Here is a 17829-nt window from a genome sequence, read left to right as displayed (position 1 = left end):
AAACCAAACGTGCAATTACCATATGATCCAGTAACTGCAGTTGATTTATACCAGAGAAATAAAAACTTATGTTTACACAAAAAACTGCTATAAATTTTTATAGCATATCTATAAATAATAGCTGCAAACTGTAAATAACCCAAATGTTTTTGAACATTTGGTACATCCATACTGTTATACACTGTGGTACATCCATACTACGGAATACTACTTAGCAATAAAACGTTGATACATACAACAACTTAGATGAACCTCAAGGGAAAAAAAGCAAATCCCAAAGGTTTCATACTGTATGATACCATTTACATAATATTTTGAAATGAAAAAATTTTAGAAATGGTGAACAAATGACTGCCTCTGGAATGAGGGCTATGGATAGGAGGGTGTGTGGAGCGGGGTAGAGAGGTGGGTATGGTTATTTTTTTGGGGGGGGGTTATTAAACAACAGTTTACGGAATCCTTGTGGAGTTGGTACTGTTCTATATCTTGACTGTGGAAACAAGAAAGTACACAGGCAATAAAAATCTAACAGAACTTAATATATATACAAATTAGTACAAGTGATACTGAAGAAATCTGAATAAAATAGGTAAGCTTGTATCAATGTCAATAACCTGGTTATGATATTCTGCTATAGTTCTGCAAATGCTACCGTTAGCAGAAAATGGGAAAAGTACACAAGGAATCTCTATGTATTATTTCTTTTTTTTTTAAGTTTCAATATTTAAGTAATCTCTACACCCAACATGAGGCTTGAACTCATGATCCTGTGATCAAGAGCTGCATGCTTTACCAACTGAGCCAGCCAGATGCCCCCAAATCTCTGTTTATTATTTCTTACAACTGCATGTGAAATCTACAATTATCTCAATAAAAATTTCAATTAAAATTACTCCAATGGAAAGAGGGAAAAGTTGGGGAAAGATAAAACAAGTTGGTAAATGTTGATAATTGTTGGAGCTGGGTAATAGGTATACAGAGGTTCATTATGGTATTCCCTTTATATCTTTGTGTGTTCAAAATATACCATAATATAAAGTTAAAAATAAACATAAAACAAACAAACCTTGAATTTCTCTATCGGCTTTTTCTCACCAACAATTTAAACACATGCTAAAGTCTCCCTTATCTTTTTTTTTTTTTAAGATATATTTATTGACTCATGATAGACTCATGATAGAGAGAGAGAGAGAGAGAGGCAGAGACACAGGCAGAAGAAGCAGGCTCCATGCCTGGGAACCCGACGCAGGACTTGATCCCAGGTCTCCAGGATCGCGCCCTGGGCCAAAGGCAGGCGCTAAACCACTGAGCCACCCAGGGATCCCCAAGTCTCCCTTATCTTAAACAAAGTCTTAAAGACCACTTCACTTCAATCTCACTCATCTCTCAAACCCTTCAAGCGCAAATATTGTCATCATCCCTTAGCTGATGGCAACATGGTTTCTAGCCCCAATCCTCTCAGAGTTTAGTCAAGGTCAACTACATACAAGTTACTAAAGTCTCTTATGGTTGTGGGCTAAACTCTACATAGTACATTAGTAAAGAAGAATACTCAATAATACTCTTTTACTTGATCTTCAACATACATTTTGAGCAGGGGAGAGAAATGATGTAGTCAAAATTACTATCTTCAGCCCATATCAATCTCCTGAGTTCCAAACACATATATTTAGATATACTCATGCCTCATAGTCTCTGTGGGTCAGGAATATGGACACAGTTTACCCTTTGGTTTAGGGTCTCTCACAAGCCTGCAATCAAATTGCCCTCCAGGACTGCACTCATGTCACGGCTCATGAGGGACAATCCATTTCCAAGCTCGCTTACGTGATTGTTAGATTCAGTTCCTCACAGATTGTTGGGACTAAGGATCTCAGTTTCTTACTATGTCTTGAACAGAAGCTTCTCTCAATTCCTTGCTACATAGGATCCTCCATAGGGCAACTCAAAATGGCAGCTATGTTTCACAAGAACAAGCAAGCAAGAATGAAAGAGGATGAACAAGAGATAAGTCACCATCTCTTTGTAACTTAGCCTCTAAAGTGACATCCCATCACTTTTGCCTATCCCATTCCCTAGAAGCAAGTCACTAGATTCAGCCCACACCCAAGGGGAGAGGATTACACAAGGGCATGAGCACCAGAAAGTGGGGACCACTGGAGGTCATTTTAGAGGTTACCTACTATAGTTCCCATAAGCATCTCAACGTCAACAAGTCCAAACCTCTATCCTTCAGTCAAACTTAGAGCTTCATATTCCCTAAGAAATAGTAGGGCCATGTACTAAGAGGCTAAATCCTCCTTCTTCAGTACCTCCTACTCTCCCTTCCCCATACCATATAAATAATAAGCAAATTGTATCAAATATATCACTAAAGTTTCTCTGGAATCTGCCTTATTCCCACTTCTGCTCCAATTATCTGTCAGCTGGATTGCTTCACAGACTCCTATGTGGTTTCCCTGCTTTCAGTCTTGATATCATTCAATCCACTGACTACACTGGAGTCTGAGAAATCTTTGAAAAATAAAAACATGAAAAAAAATCTGAATGTGGTATTCCTCTACTTAAAAACTTGTACTAGTAAAGATCATTTCTCACTAAGCATACTGAGACAGCACAGAGCTGGACTTGGAATAAAAAGATCTAGGGACTATAGTATTTACTCTCTGTGTATTGGCCTTTTGCTCTCTTAATGTAGAGAAGCTTTCCCTGATACAGAAAAAAAAGATGGCCACTGGCAATCTTGGACCACATCCTAACAAGTTATCCCAGATAAAAAAAAAAACTACCACTATCTCTAGTCTAAAAAGTCCTAAGGATGGACTTATATTGGCTAGATTTGAGTCACGTGCTCATCACTGTGTCCAGGAGAACAGAAACTATAAATGATTCTACCTGGGTCATGTGAGTACCTCTGTGCTTGGACAAATGTAATCTGTTACTAGAAGGACAGATCAGTAGTGATCTACAGAATGACAACAGGCACATTAAAACTCTTCAAAGCCTCTTATTTCCTTAAAGTCATTCTATGATACAGTCCCTCTTTCTAGCTTTACTTTTTTCTATTTTCACATTGCTTCAGCAATCTGGAATGCCTTCCAATTCATAGAATATAGTTACTTTTTGTTATTTGGTCTTCTACATGCTATTTCCTTTGTCTAAAATACTCTTTCTTTTTTCCACTTTTCAACCTGTCTACCATTCATCTTTCAAGTGTCTATTTATATACTACTTCCTCAGGAGAAACCCCCTAACACCTAGATTCCCATACTCTTTCCCCCTCATAATACTCATGATGACTTTAGGCCTTGTTAGGACTATTTACTTAATCATCCAAAGTGCCTGCTAGATAGTAAGCTCCTTAAGGACAGGGAGTGAATCTATCTTATTCATTCTGAAACCCTAGGACCCAGCACCATGTTTGGCATACATAAATGTATCAACAAAAATGTCCTGAAATAATAAATGAATGCACTAGAAGAACCACAGACAAAAGTGAAGGGAAAAGAGAAAATGAAGAGATAGTAAATAATAGCTTTTATTAAGTACCTGCTGTGAACCAAACACTGTGCAAGATGCTTAACACATATTATTAGCTCATTTAATTTTCACATCAGCCCTATGAAGCAGGTGCTACTTTGCTACCTATTTTACTATTAAACTGTAGCTGAGAGAAGCTAGTTGCCTTTTGCGTTATATACCTGGCTTCCACATTCATGGTACTGACAGCTACTTAACATAAAAGTATTTATTGAATTAACTGCATGATACAATGCAAAGAGCAGAGGCTTTGGAACTGGAAAAAAATTAAGTGTGAATATGGGATCCATCACTTTCTAGCTGGTTACCTTCAGCAAGCTATCAAAGTTTCTGAATCAGTTTCTACACATATAAAAAGGGGATTAAAGACTATCCTTAACATTACATAACGTACACAAAATACTTGGTACAAAGGAAAGTCTACTTAAAGGCTTACTTTTTACCTTGCCCCTCCACTGTAGTGTATCATGTGATAGAAATACAGGAAGAATTATGCTACCTAGATTCTGAAGGATCTTACTATCCAGTTGGTATGAGAAGACTATTAAATATACCTGAAATTAAAGAGAATACATGGCCAAATAGGAGATACTCTACAATGCTATGTGGTACATATTATAAATTCAGAAAAAGAATATGAGCCATGATGGCTGGAGGAGATCAGAGAAGGCTTCATCAAGGAGAAGAAATATACAGAGATTGTCTGAGGATAAATAAAGAGAGAGTGTGGCAAAAATGAAAGTGTTTTCTCTTCTACCCACAAATATATGTGAGTAAAACCATGAAGCTACCCCATTAATTAAAGAGGGTAGATAAGGATTATAGAAGACTTGATGGCCAGAATGTGAAGCTAAGATTTGAAAAAGCAGGAAACATGGAGCTAGTAATAGTTTGGGGTCAGGCAAAGGACAGGATGAGGAATGATAGTAAATCTTACCTTTTTCATGGGAATACTGCAAAGGATTCATTGGTTTTTGTTTTTTGTGTTTTTCTGAAGAAAGGTATTACCTCTCAAAAATGCTATTCAAACGTATTTTTCATTTACAGAAAAAGAAACTAAAGGAAAAAGAAAAGGCCCTTGCCTCACTTTGTGCTGTAAGATAATCACCAAGAATGAAGTAGAACCCAAGTCTCTAATTGTGGTTCCTATAACTTCTTTATTACTAAATAATATTTCATTCATCTACTGGCCAAAACTAGCCAACTTTGGGCTTATTTACAACTCATTATAACAACTGTTGTTTATAGACAGAATATTTTCTAACATATTTTAATAAACAAGTGCCATTATAAACTTTACCCCACATAAAAGGTCATAGCACCCTCAAGGAAACACAATGAACAAAGATGCAAATTATAATTTCAGAATCCTGAGATAAAAACTGTCTCATCCTTCCAATGTATCTTTAAAAATGCCCACTATAGGTATCTTTATATCCTTACCCTTTTACAGCTCATTACAAAGGAACTATCAATCAGTTCTATAGCATTCTTAAAACATTTTAAATGAGCCAACGTGGCTTCTTATTACACCCCAGTCTTCTCCCATTACTTCCTTTATTTTAGGCTCTAAAACTTGGGCATTATTTTCTAACCATATGCTTCATGCCTTGCTGGGGATTACACAACTTTTTGTTTTTATCAAAATGGTACCCTTTTGGTTTAAGCTACATCAGGCTTTTCTTAAATTTACAATTCTAAAAAAATTACTTATAAAACAGAAACAAAACTAGAGGGCCCAATTAAATAGAAAAATACTTTAAAAATGGTAAGATTCTTTCTAGTGTTTTTTTTTAACCACTTTACATTTGATAGATTTATAATAAAAGTGAATTATTTCCTTCCATAACTAAATTGGTATGGAAAGTGAGGGAAAATAGAGATACTGCTAGACTCAGAAATGCACTGTGTATTCCCATACCTAGGGTCTCAATTTCCAAAATACACAACAAACATGCTCATGAAATTCGAGAGATTAAAAAAAAATTGTATCTTTCTGAACTCACAGGTTAGGACTTAGAAGATTTGGGGTAATAGTTCCTTGGTCACCAGGGTAGTTTTGTCCTTTTTAATTTTTACAAATCATTATGATTATTAAAGGTAATTAAAATTTGACAGGAGCATTACTGCTACCCTGAGTATTTAAAAGTTTTTCAGAAATGTGGATACGTAAATATGAAATAGGGAATCATCTTTCAAGAAATTCCAGCATTATTTGGACAAAGAACAAAGTGGCAAAAGAATGGGGAGATTCTTGGTGCTTAGAGCGTCTAAAAGGCTGCCAAATATTCGGGTAAAAGTCTCTTAGGACAATTACTTTTAACAGGTGGAAACGTATGACAACTGGCTTAGCGTTCTTGACCATTTCCTTGGCAAAGGATTCAATTTTACATGGATTTGTCCGTATTTCAGGGCAGGCATGGCATAAACTACTATTAAACAAGAGTGCCGGTATGAAGGAACCGTCACTTTCCCACGCATCTACAGATTCCTGAGGAAGTGCATTCAGGAAGGCTTTTACTGGCTGGAAGAAGTTTTTTCTTCCCTTACTGTTAGCATAAATACCTCTTCTAAAATCAAGGCTTCAACTCACACCCTAGTTTTAGGTCTGTAGCTATCGTTCTTCAAAAGCAGCTGCACACCTATGAAATCTACCGAATTTTACTCCGCCGCTTCCAGCCCAAATTTCGGAAAGGGCATCTCTCCCAATAAAAAGAAGGCCGCAATTTTCACAAGTGGGAGACTCGCCTTTTCTGACTCCCTACAGCGGGGCCTCGGGCTGGGGTAGCGGGGTAAGGAAGGCACGGCCGGGGGGGGGGGGGGGGGGGGGGGGGGGGGTCAGTGAAGGAGTTGTTCGCTCACCGCCGTGGATCCTTTCTTCACTGCTTCCTGGGCATATTCCACTTGGAAAAGGTGTCCATCTGGGGAGAAGACCGTAATTGCCCGGTCATACCGAGATGCCATGGCACACGTCTAGGCCAATTCCCGCGGTGTCAACGACGCTACCGCTGGAGAGACGTGCGCAAGCGCCACTGCGGCTGCCACGTGCCACCCGGAAGTGCTTGCCCAGGGCCTCGAGGTGCCTCCCGGAAGTGCTCGCGCAAGCACCCGAGATGCCTTCTGGGAGTCCTGGCGCCCGCGGCCCGGAGCCGGCTCAGAAATCCTAGTTCCCGCCTCGCTTCGCGAAGAGAAAGTCAACCATCAGGTATTTTGGTTTTCGCAAACCTGGCAGAGCACCGGTGGGGAGTTAAATTTCAGCCTCTTCAGTTTAGCTTCAAGTTGTAAATTTCATTTCTTGCTCTCACGTGTCTTACAACGTTTTAAGTCAAAGAGAGATATTAAAATTTTCGAAGTAGTGGGTTTTGTTTTGCTTTGGTTTTTTTTCATTTTCTGCCTGTGAATGCAGAGGATTTTTATTTTCTGCTAATGACAGGAATTAAGATGATACTATTTTAGTCAAAGAAATTCTTTTAAAGTCCAAACGTATGCTACTTAAAAGATTTCTGCAAATGTAACGATAGTAGAAAGTCTTTAAACAGGTACAACATTTCTGCCTGTGAAACAACTCTTGTCTCTTTGTCCTCATTTATAAAATGGGGATGTTTAAAACGCGGTGGCAAAGTGTTATGCTCAGGTTTACATGTGTTTGTAGGCATAAATAATTTAAAATGGTGTCTGGTGGGTAATAAAAAGTAAGTTTAGCTATTATTATTGCTTTCCATGTAGTATTTAATATATATTGTTTTCCATTGGGGAGGATCTTACCCTTGGTGAAATGAACCTTAACTAAAACAAAGAAAAAAAGAATAATTACCTACAAAAGAGAAAAACTCAACACCTTTAATTCCTAATATTTAATTCAGAATTTTAGTTGACTACTAAAAGCAATTTGTATTTACCTGCCATCTAGTTTCTTAATATTAGAAACTATTGAAAAACTTGGCTCTACTGAAAACAAAATAGTAATTCCTAACCAAAACAACTCGCTCTACCTTTTCAAGAGTTCATGAAATTTTACAATGAATGTTATGTTACACCAACTATTATGTAAGAAGTGTTTTAGCATTTTATTAAGTAATCATAATTTATTCTTTGAAGTACTTACAAATGACAGGAGACTTCAGAAAAATGCAGAGAGGTCCCCTCTACCCTTCACCCAGTTTCCCTACATGGTAATATCATACATAACCTATGGTACAATAGCAAAACCAGGAAATGACATTGGTAAAAATCCACAGAGCCTATTCAGATTTTACCACTTATATATGCACCCATTTGTGTATGTGTGTATAGTTCTATGCAATATATAGCCACTGCCACAATCAAGATACGTAACTGTTCCATGACTATAAAGATTACTTGTGCTGCCCATTTAACAGTCATGCCCATTTCTTCCCTGCTCCCAACTCCTGGAAACCATTAATCTGTTCTCCATATGTCTAATTTTGTCATTTAAAAAATTTTACACTGGTGGAATCATATGGTATGTCAATTTTTGTGACTTTTAATTTTAAGATAATTATAGATTTACAGGAAGTTGTAATCAAATCATCATAATAGTGTTCCCTTGTACCTTTAATTTAGTTTACCCAATTTGTTACATTACACACAATATCAAAACTAGGAAATTGACATCAATAGGAAATATGTCCATAGCTTTCATTGGAAGACATTTGAAAGTGTTATGATGTATTACAGATGTATTTCAGCAATGAGATAGTATCAAAATCTTGACAAGGATTACTTTACACACTCAGGGTTCACATTGACACTACAACTTAACAGTGAAGCTTTGGGTAGGTATATTTCAGTTTCCTAAAACCTACTTTTCTGACCTGTAAAAGGGGGATAATAATACTGACTTCACAAGATTGTTGTGAAGAGCAAGTGAAATAACATATTAATGTATGAAGGTATTACCTATCACAGATAAGCACTTGAAAGATGTTAACTCTTGTTATTAATCATTGAGCTAACTAAAATTAAGATTATTCTATAAGTGAGAAGTTAGGAAGAGTAAAAATGTAGCATGAACCCACTTATATATTTTTTAAATGTATGTACAAACATATTTCTAAATCTATAGAGAAAAGAGTGAGAGGGCATACATCAAGTTGACAAGAGTTTTTTTTCTTTACAGGAATCCAGAGATTGGAAAGAGAATGAGGAGATATGGTAAGGAAGGAGAAGTTACTGTTTTAAACTTAGTATCTGTATCTTAAAAATTTTACAGCAAGCATAGTTTACCTTTATACTTAATAAAGACAGTGTAAACTAACAGTTTAATGCCTAGAGACTTCCTGCAATGACAGTCATGATGGTTTCATCCAGATCTCCTATTGAGAACTACTAGAAATACTGGACAAAAAAAATTTTTAAATCTATATTCTGACTCCAATAGCTAACAAAGAATGAAGAGTTGTGATGCCAAGATTCAGAAAAGAAGTAACCCTTGCAGGGGTAAGCCTAGCATTTTCTCCTTGAAGTATTTTCCTATTTGCAGTGGCTAGGTGAGTAGTGAAGCAGACTTTTGATAGACAAAAATTGGATTTCAAAGTCAGTCAAGGTATAGGGTCATAGTAAAGATGTTGTAGACTTTTTGTTTGGGACCCAAAGAACCACAACCCAGAACTAAGAGTGAACCCAAAGTAGACCTCTTCTTAAAAGAACTACCACCAAGTTTTTCATCACCTTAGTTAAAGATTAGAATAAAGCAGTTGATGAAAAGAACAAAAGTAACAGAAATGTAGGTAAAATTAAATCTCCAAAAAAAAAATTTACATCTCCATGCAATTCACAGCCCACTGATGAATACCTGAGACATGTAGAGGGTGACATTCCTCAAGGAACTCATGGCTGCCTTAATGTTGATGTTTTATTAGAGACTAAAAGCAACATTATCTTAATAGCTAGCCCTCCAAGGTCCTAGAGACCTTGCTCTCAACAAGCACAAATTCCTTAGAGACTTATGTTACCCATAACCCCCACCAACTAGAAAGTATACAATCAGTCACTCCTCACAATTCTGGTGTAGCTCTTTCTGCCCATGGATCCTTTCCCCATGCTGTATAATAAAAGCACCTTTTGCACTGAAAATGCCTCAAGAATTCTTTTTTTGACCATTCACTTGGCAGCTCCATCACCAATGTTTCTCAAACTGTGGTCTGCAGATCTTTGGAATTACCCAGAAATCTTTCAAGGAATTCACGATATCAAAACTATAGTGATAATACTGAAATGGTATTTGTTCTTTCATTGTATGAATATTTACATTTGCAGTGCAAAAGACATGGGTAAAACTACTGGTTAGTATGAATCAAGGCAGCAATACCAAACTATACTAGTATCCACTGTATTCTTTACCACTAAGCATTCATTTTTAAAAAATGCCAATTTCATTTAAGAATATCATTGAATAAGCAGTAAATTATTAATTTTATCAAATCTTAACTCATGAGTACTTATATTTTTAATTTCCAGAATGGGAAGTATACTTAAGGTACTTCTGCTGCCTTCAAAGTAAGGTGGTTAGCTTGAGATAAAGCACTTTTGTAGATCCTTGAGTTGCTAGCTGAACCAGCCCCCTTTATCATGGAATATCTTTTATACCTGAAAGAGTGACTGACATATGGTTATTCAGAGTTAGATATTTGGGCAGACACTGCTGAAAATAAACAATATTAGCCTATCACTCTAAGAAAAACAACAGACAGTATATTTCCAAAGATAAAATTCAAGTTTTGGGGCCACCTGCCTTTTGCTCAGGTCATGATCTCCAGATCCTGGGATTGAGCCCTGCATTGGGCTCCCTGCTCAACAGGGAGGATGCTTCCCCTCACCACCCCCATGCTTGCTTGCACTCTCTCTCAAATAAATAAAGAAATAAATAATCATTAAAAAAGGGTTTAAGCTTTTAAAGCAAAAATCAGAATTTTGAAAAATTTATATCCATCACCATGAACTTGACAATTTGTCCATAATTAACTACTTTACTGATGAGATTGGTGGTGTTAATAAAATGTGATTTTTTATATAGTGCTACATTTGGAAAATATGCATAACTCAGTGAACCAGGATTTTCCAGTGACCAAAGCATAAATCATACACAATCATGCAAAAATAAAAAAGACATTCAAATTCCTACACAGACTAGCAGATTTTAATGTAAAAAGAGTACTAAAATTTCACTGATGTGATTTTAGATGACACATTTCAACTAACTTTAAGAACTATCACATTTTGAATGTTGGTCTAGTAACAAAGAGTATCCAGTGGTTGAAATCACTGAATAATTGATCTGAAGTGATCTAAAAAGGCTATAAAAAATTTTGTTTTCCAATATATTTTGGTGACATTGTTTCCCCAATATATTTCAACCTAAATAACATTTTAAAACTGTTTGAATGTAGAAGCAGATCTAAGAATCCAGCTGTATTCTTTTAAGCTGGATATTAAAAAAGATTTACAATTTTATTCTTCTCATTAATGGTTTTAAATTTTGGAAAATACAGGTTTTTCATTTTATTTATTTATTTATTGAAAAGATTTATTTATTTTAGAGAGAGAGCACACAAGAGTGAGCACATGTGAGTGAGGGGGAGGGAAGGAGGGAGAGGAGAGAAAGAATCTCAAGCCAACTCTCCACTGAGTGCAGAACCTGGCTCAGGACTCAATCCCACAACCCTGAGATCATGGCCTGAGCCTAAACCAAGAGTTGGATGCTTAACTGACTGAGCCGCCCAGGCATCCTGAAAAATATAGGCGTTTTAATAGAATATATGAAATGTGTAAATAGGTAATGAGTTTAACTTTTTAATGATAAATAAGTAAAATGTTTTAATTTTAATGTGGTAAATATTGATAGATATAGCCCACATAAATGAAAGCTCTTCAGGGTCTTCAATAATTTTTAGGATGGTAAAAGTATTCCTAAGGCCAAAAAGTTGGGAAGCACTGGAACAAAGCATTACTAGTACCCTAGAGGATTAGTTGCCTGCCAAAAGCAAAAGTAAATCCTCTGTAGAGGAAGACAACATCATACAGAACCTCAAATTGTTGCAATTTCTCATATGTAGTATCCTGTGCTCTATCAAAAGTAAGCCTGCATACACAAAAAGATCACATGACCAAAGAACAAGAGAAACAACAGGCAATAGAAGCAGACTAATACAAGATCCAGATAATGGAGTTATCAAATACAGATTTTTAAAACAGTTAATTATATGCAGGGGATTTTTTTTTTTTTTTAGATTTTATTTATTTGAGAGAGACAGATATAGCAACAGAGATAGCAAGAGAGAGAGAAAGCAAGAGAGAGCACAGTGGGGAGGAGAGGGAGAAGCAGATTCCCCATTGAGCAGGAAGCCCCTGGGGCTCCGTCTCAGAATCCTGGGATCATAACCTGAGCTGAAGGCAGATGCTTAACCAACTGAGCCATTCAGGCCCCTATGCAAGGGATTAAAAACAAGATCAAGATTTTCAGCAGGGAGGGCAGCCCTGGTGGCTCAGCGGTTTAGCACCACCTGCAGCCCTGGTCGTGATCCTGGAGACCCGGGATCGAGTCCCACGTCGGGCTCCCTGCATGGAGCCTGCTTCTCCCTCTGCCTGTGTCTCTGCCTCTCTCTCTCTGTGTGTCTCTCATGAATAAATAAATTAAAAAAAAAAGATTTTTAGCAGGGACCAGAACTATTAATGAAGAGTGTTTTGGAAACTGTAGAAATGAATACTATATTAATTGAGATTAAGAGCTTAATAATCAGGCTTAAAATCAGACCTAGTTGAAAAGAGAAGTAGGGAATTAGAAGATAATAAAATAAGCGTGTGTGTGTGTCTGTGTGTGTGTGTGTATGTATGTATTTAAAATCTCCATATCAAAGCAGAGAGAGATAAGAGGATAGAGAACACTGAAAAATAATCTAAAACATAGTGGGTATGGTGAAAAACCAAATGTAGGTGTAGTTGGAGTACCAGACTCCAACTGGAAGTGTAAAAAAAAAAAAAGACAGAAACAACATATAAAGATATTTTGTTTACATATTTTCAAACTGGCAAATGAATCAAGCAACAGATTTAAGAAAAACTATTAACAGCAAGAAGGATAAATAAAAGAAATTCACACTTAGGAAAACCACAATAAATCCAATGTAAACCAAAGACACTGAGAAAATCTTAAAGCACCTTTCCTGAGGATGGTGCTGAAGGCAAAGGAAGTTCCTGCCTCTCCCAAAGCCAAGGCCAAAGCAAAGGCTTTGAAAGTCAAAAAAAGAGGTGCTAAAAGTCGTCCACAGTCAGGAAAAAAAAAGAGATCTGCACCTCACCTACATTCCAACGACCCAAGATCCTGTGTCTCTGAAGGCAGCCCAAATATCCTCGAAAGAGTGTCCCCAGAAGAAACCAGCTTGATCACTATGCCATCATCAAGTTCCCCCTGACTGCTGAGTCAGCCATGAAGAAAATAGAAGACAACAACACACTTGTGTTCATTGTGGATGTCCAGTCCAACAAGCACCAAATCAAACATGCTGTGAAGAAGCTCTATGACATTGATGTGGCCAATGTCAACACCTTGATCAGGCCTGATGGAGAGAAGAAAGCATATGTTCAATTGGCTCCTGACTATGAAACTTTGGATGTTGCCAACAAAATTGGGATCATCTAAACTGAGTCCAGCTGGCTACAAATCTAAATACATTTTTTTAACCAAAAAAAAAAAAAAAAAAAAAAAAGAGGAAAAAAAATCTTAAAGCTATTTAAGGAAAAAAAAAAAAAGCTGTATTGCCAAAAAGAAGGTAATAAGACTTTGAACTGATTTGTGTAGTAACATGGAATTCTACCTTAAAATGCTAAAAGAAAATACATGCAAAGCTGGCATGATAATCTATTTCTAGTGAAAATAACCTTTAAAATTGAAGGCAAAATTAAGATATTTCCCACACAAAACCATAAAGAATTAGACACCAGCAAGCACTCACTGCAGGAAATACCAAAGACTGTTCTTCAGACAGAAGAAAAATTATTACAGATGGAAATTTGGAGATGGAGGAAGAAATAAAAAGGGGGGTAGCCCCGGTGGCTTAGCGGTTTAGCGCCGCCTTCAGCCCAGGCTGTGGTCCTGGAGACCAGGAATCAAATCCCACGTCAGGCTCCCAACATGGAGTCTGCTTCTCCCTCTGCCTGTCTCTCTCTCTCTCTGTCTCTAATAAATAAATAAATAAATATATTTAAAAAGAAAAAAGGATCAAGGGTAAACATATACTTAAGTTCAAATAAATATTAACAGTAAAATAATCCCTATGGGTTTGTAAATACATATATATATAGTATTAAAATATTGAGAATAGGGCAGCCTGGGTGGCTCAGCGGTTTAGCGCTGCCTGCAGCCCAGGGCATGATCTGGAGACCCAGGATCGAGTCCCACATCGAGTCCCACCATGGAGCCTGCTTCTCCCTCTGCCTGTGTCTCTGCCTCCCTCTCTCTCTCTCTCTTTCTCTCTCTCTCTCTCTCTCCCTGTGTCTTCCATGAATAAGTAAATAAAAATCTTAAAAATAAAATAAAATAAAATATTGAGAATATAACATAATTTGGGTAGGAAGACAAATGAATTTTTTAAAAAGATTTATTTATTTATTTATGATAGACACACACATTGAAAGAGAGAGAGAGGCAGAGACACAGGAGGAGGGAGAAGCAGGATCCATGCCGGGAGCTCGATGCGGAACTCCATCCCGGGACTCCAGGATTGTGCCCTGGGCCAAAGGCAGGCGCTAAACCGCTGAGCCACCCAGGGATCCCCAAAACAAATGAAATTAAAGTGTTCTAACTTCCCTTCATTGTTTCAGAAAGTAGTCAAATTTCAAAATAAAAAGTAGTTAAATTTCGAGCAGCCCTGGTGGCTTAGCGGTTCAGCCCGGGGTGTGATCCTGGAGCCCCAGGATCGAGTCTCATATCGGGCTCCCTGCATGGAGCCTGCTTCTCCCTCTGCCTGTTTCTCTGCCTCTCTCTCTGTGTCTCTCATGAATAAATAAATAAAATCTTTTTTAAAAAGTAGTAAAATTTTTTATTTATATTAGACTAATTGATCCAAAATGCATATTGTAATCTCTGAGGAAACCACTAAGAGAACCATATAAAAATATGTAACCATATATAATACCTTATTATAATGAAATAATAATAAATAACAAAAAGAACACCAAAAAGAAAGAAAAAGGGACATATAACAGGATGGAAAATAGAAAGCAAATAGTATTTTAGTAGGTTTCAAGATAACTACATTAATACTTATATTTTCTATAATGGAATATTTCAGTTATATACATATCCAGCTGGATAAAAAGAAATGCACCTATATGTGCTTATGTGCGAAAACATTAAAGGGTAAAAAAAATTGAAAGTAAAAGGATGAAAAATATATGCAAACATTAAAAAGAGGTAGTATGTAGTATAACAAAATATAGTTCAAGTTAAGATTCATAGCAAGAGGTATGGAGGGATATTTTGTAATAAAGGATCTAATTTATTAGCAATACTTATTTCTAAATTTGTACCTAATGCCAACCATATATTCAGGATAAAGATTGATAGTACTAAAGAAGAAATAGAGAAACTGCAATTAAAGTCAGATTTTAACAGCTTTTTTTGTAATTGATAAAGCATATAAAAAATTAACAAATTTACAAGGAATAAAAGCATAGAGAATATATTCTCTGACCCCAGAGAATTAAGTCAGAAATAAGTAACAACAACATAATTAGAAAACACCCAAGTATTTGAATATTAAGAAATGTGTTTCTAAATAACATGAGTTAAGGAAGAATCTACAATGGAAATTAGAAAATGTTTTCAATGGAATCATATTAATATGATTTAATATTACATATATAAAATATACATTAAAATATGCATGTTTAATATATATTATAAATAAATATAAATAGTATAAGTAAATATATTAAAACATGTGTTGCAGCCAAAGCAGTGCCTAAGGGGGAAATTACAGCATTAATATACACATTAGAAAAGGAGAAAAACTAAGAATAATTACCTAAGTATCAAAGTCGTTATATTAAAAAACAGCTTATTAAACCCAAGGAAAGTAAAAGGAAGGATATATAAAGATAAGAATAGAAATCAGCGGGGCAGCCCGGTGGCTCAGTGGTTTAGCGCCACCTTCAGCCCAGGGCGTGATTTTGGAGACCTGGGAGGGAGTCCCACATCGGCCTTCCTGCATGGAGCCTGCTTCTCCCTCTCTCTCTGTATCTCTCATAAATAAATAAATAAAATTTAAAAAAATTATTAAAGGAAGAATAGAAATCAATGAAATACAAAATATATAATAGGGAACACAAAGAAGGCTGAAAGAGTATTGAAAAGGCTAATTAAGGGGCACCTGAGTGGCTCAGTGGTTGAGCATATGCCTTTGGGTCAGGGCATGATCCTGGGGTCCTGGGGTCCTGGGGTCTTGGGGTCCTGGGATCCAGTCCCTCATCGTGCTCCCCATTGGGAACCTGCTTCAACCTCTGCCAATGTCTCTGACTCTCTCTCTGTGTCTATTAATAAGTAAATAAAATCTTACAAAAATGAAAAGTATAATAAAATTGATAGTTGTCAGAAGTTACCAAGAAAAAAGAAGACAATATGAGGAATGAAAAGAGGACCTTATTAGAGGTCATAATGACATTAAAAAGTTATGAGTAACTTCATGCCAATAAGTTGGAAAATTCAGAATAAAAGGGCAAATTCTTAGAAAAACATAATAAAACTAATGCAAGAAATAAGAGAAATGTCTTGATGGTCCTAAATCTGTTAAAAGAAATTTAACCCATAAATAAAACATTGCTACAAAGAAGACCTTTGGCCCAGGGGTATCACTGGTGAATCCTATGGAATATTTTAGAAGGAAATAACACCAATTTTACATAAAGTCATTACAGAAATAGAAAAAGAGGGACTACTTCCATACTTCTTTTATGAAAGAGAATAACCTTTTTTTTTTTTAATAAGCTGTATGCCCAACATGGGATTCAAACTCATGACTCTGAGATCAGTGATCTTATGCTCTCCTGACAGCTAGCCAGGTGCCCCAGGATGCAGCATAATCTTAAGAGCAAAAACCTGAGGATACTATAAGAAAGGAAAATTATAGTCCATGTTCACTCATGAACATGCATATAAAAATCATAAGTAAAATATTAATAAATAAAAATAAGCAATATGCAAAAAAATTTATATTCCGTGTATATCACAACTAAATTAAGTTATTCTAGGAAGCTATCAATGTAATTCACCACATTAACAGAGTAAAACAGAAGTTATCAACCTATGGCCCAAAACCCAATTCTGGCCTGCTGCTGTGTCTATTTTTGTAAATAAAGTTTTACTGGGGATCCCTGGGTGGCGCAGTGGTTTGGCGCTTGCCTTTGGCCCAGGGCGCGATCCTGGAGACCCGGGATCGAATCCCACATCAGGCTCCCGGTGCATGGAGCCTGCTTCTCCCTCTGCCTATGTCTCTGCCTCTCTCTCTCTCTCTCTGTGACTATCATAAATAAATAAAAAATAAAAAAATAAAAATAAAAAAAAATAAAAAAAAATAAAGTTTTACTGGAAAAACAGCTATGCCCATTCTTTTTTATTTTTTGCTTTCTCGCTAAAATGACAGAGTTGTGTAATTGCAAGGGAACCCAGATGGCCTGCAAAACTTGAAATAGTTACTCTCTGGTCCTTTATAGAAAAAGTTTGCTGACTTATAAAATAGAGGGAAGAAAACCCTATCTCAATAAATGCAGAAAAGCATTTAATAAAATCCATTGTCTTGTACAATCTTACTCATAATCTAAGGATTGGAAGGAATTTCCTTAATCTGCTAAGGGACTCTACAGGAAACCTCCAGAAAACATACTTGATGGTTAAATATTGGAACTTCTTTACATTTGAGATCAGCAATATACCTGAGAGTACCTGTTCTGTCATTTCTATTTATCTTTTCTTTTAAGCAGTATATAGCAAGAAGAAAAACTGAGTACTAGAAAGGAAAAAATGAAAATCATATTATTTTTAGATAACCTAACTGTGTGCATAATAAAGAGTCCAAAATAAATTATAGATAAATTGCTAGTATTAGTAAATGACTTTAGGAAGAAATCAATTGTATTTCTATAAACCAAAACCAGATAATTAGGAAATGAAATAAAAAAGATACCATGTATATACTATATTTCCAGGAAATACATACAGACCTCTACACAGAAAAACCTAACATATTATTGAAAGAACCTAAAGAACCTCTAAGT

General features: G+C 36.2%; 1 protein-coding gene and 1 pseudogene across 1 annotated transcript in view; one reads left to right on the top strand and one right to left on the bottom strand.

Annotated features, from left to right (window-relative positions):
• PSMA8 (proteasome 20S subunit alpha 8) overlaps nucleotides 1–6701 on the bottom strand; it is a 37205-nt gene extending 30504 nt beyond the window's left edge. Inside the window, exon 1 of the mRNA XM_041761684.1 lies at nucleotides 6403–6701. Within this exon, the coding sequence (XP_041617618.1) occupies nucleotides 6403–6504 (102 nt within the window). The 5' untranslated portion in view covers nucleotides 6505–6701. The remainder of the gene's footprint in view (nucleotides 1–6402) is intronic.
• Nucleotides 6702–12728: 6027 nt separating this feature from the next.
• LOC121494782 lies at nucleotides 12729–13198 on the top strand (annotated as a pseudogene).
• The last annotated feature ends 4631 nt before the right edge of the window (nucleotides 13199–17829 follow it).

This window comes from Vulpes lagopus, chromosome 1, assembly GCF_018345385.1.
Source record: "Vulpes lagopus strain Blue_001 chromosome 1, ASM1834538v1, whole genome shotgun sequence".
In the NCBI taxonomy this organism is placed as follows: domain Eukaryota; kingdom Metazoa; phylum Chordata; class Mammalia; order Carnivora; family Canidae; genus Vulpes; species Vulpes lagopus.
This window is presented reverse-complemented; position numbering and strand designations above follow the sequence as displayed.